Raw genomic sequence first — 2040 nt, forward strand, 5'->3', positions numbered from 1 at the left:
TCAAAATTATAGTTTGCGCCGCCAAATTGTCTTTTAAAATTGCAACTACAGATACACAGACAGACGGACATAGCTATATCGACTCAGAAAGTAATTCTTAGGTGAATGGTGTTCTTTAAGATGGGTGTAGGATCGATATTTTTTTTTAGTGTTACAAACATCAATACAAACGCAAAATACCTTTCAAGTTATATAAGTATAAGATATACAAATCATTATTTATGAATTATGGAAGTCTGTATATATTTAACTAATCCTTGTGATATATCCCAGGGAAATCAGATGATTATTTCCTCAACTATTCTTGATTACCCAACTATACGTTTTTAATTGTTTTAATATTTAATATTTTTATTTTATTTTCTCTTCATTTCAGGCCACGTTTAACAAACAAAAAATTCTACCGCTCTAGTCAAAATGCCGCTCTTTTACAATATCGCATACCTATCAAAGGAAGTTTTATTGCTAATGTGCGTTTCCATAAAATTAGTCAACGTAAGTTATTGAATGAAAGGCAAAAAAATAATCCTAACATTATTGCAATTAGGTTTTTAATTGCAATTTTATGCAAAATTTCTGATTTTTTTTTTCATATACATATATTTTTTTTGTCTTCTATTTCATTTTTAGCTTGCAATATTTTGGTTCAAGACATTGATGCCTTATATCATATGGCTAACTATGGTCATAATCGTAATTGTTCTATTTCTGCTTTGTTTCCGGCTGTTGTATCTGTGGCAAATTTAAAGATTGGTGGCAAGGCAGTACGTCAGGATAAACCAAATTATGATGTGAGTAGAAAGTAATTAAGTTGAAATGAAAAAATATGAAGCAAATAATAATAGAAGGTTGGATTGTATACAGTATGTTATGAGTTTCCTTAAGAGTAAACCAAGTTGTGTTATATATTGGCATTTGAAATCTTTTGTGGTTTGCAACTTTTTTTACTTAATCAATATTTTCGTTATGTGATTTCTTAAAAATTGTTATATTATTTTGTTAATTAAACCTTTGTTAAGTAATAAGAAAATATTTTTGTTATTTCATTATAGTGTGGCCTTTTTGCTGATCGTTTGGAAATCGGTGGTTCCTCTGGTTTGGATGCAACAGCTATGGAAAAGTCAAGTGATATATGCGGTTTCTCTAATGAACCTGGTAAATAAACTCTAAATACTTAATTAATCAAAAACTATATATATTTCGTTTTATTAGGTCCCGAACAGGCCATATTCTGTGGTGTCACCACCATACGATTGATTTCAACAGGACGTTTTCAGAATCAAGCCTCTATTATGATACGTAAAGCAGAGGAGCATGATTTGGATATTGCAACATTAATTTGTGCACTATAAATTATAAAACAAAAAGCTAAACTAAAATGTAGAATACAAAAATGATATAACTATAGTCTAAAGAAATAATTCCAAAATGTTCCGAACCAAAAAAAAAAAATAAAAGTAAACTATTAAAATTATTAGCACAATAAATATGAAAAAAGAAATCAAACAGCAAATATTTTAAATAATACAGTGCTCACAAAAAGTTTTTGTGCCCTCAAACTAAAAACTAATTATAAAATACGAAATTTTTGCAGCTTAACTTTTTGAGTGCACTGTCTTTATTTGGCGCAGTATGTAAAAATAACTTTATATTTTCTTTAAATTTATCTGTTGAATTTTTAGTTTCACATGATTATTTCAACATTTCATATTATAATTTCAAAAATGTATATAGACAGCATATTTTATCGGTTTTAATGTATGTAGTATGAACTTAATATGTAGACAAAAAAAAAAAAAAACAAAAACTTAAAGAAAACAATTTTAAAAAATCATTGTATGAATTGTATGTACTGTTTAAGTGTTTGAATTGAAAAATTTCAATATTTAAGTATTCGCTAAAATAAAAATAATAATATGAAAAATTATTAAAACTACAATTAAGAAGCATAATAATTTTAAAATGAGATAAATAAAGTAATAATCTTGATGTATTAAAAAAGAAAATGGTCTTTTTATTATATATCATCGATGATATACG

At 26.5% G+C, this 2040-nt stretch overlaps 1 protein-coding gene across 1 annotated transcript; it reads left to right on the forward strand.

Annotated features, from left to right (window-relative positions):
* Nucleotides 1-368: 368 nt before the first annotated feature.
* LOC111681623 (corticotropin-releasing factor-binding protein) lies at nucleotides 369-1770 on the forward strand (the record flags this gene model as incomplete). The annotated part of the gene is made up of 4 exons (XM_046950577.1): nucleotides 369-495; nucleotides 631-791; nucleotides 1053-1155; nucleotides 1213-1770. Coding segments are annotated over 4 exons (531 nt in total), but the record flags the coding sequence as incomplete, so codon positions are not given.
* Nucleotides 1771-2040: the final 270 nt, after the last annotated feature.

This window comes from Lucilia cuprina, chromosome 4, assembly GCF_022045245.1.
Source record: "Lucilia cuprina isolate Lc7/37 chromosome 4, ASM2204524v1, whole genome shotgun sequence".
Taxonomy (NCBI): domain Eukaryota; kingdom Metazoa; phylum Arthropoda; class Insecta; order Diptera; family Calliphoridae; genus Lucilia; species Lucilia cuprina.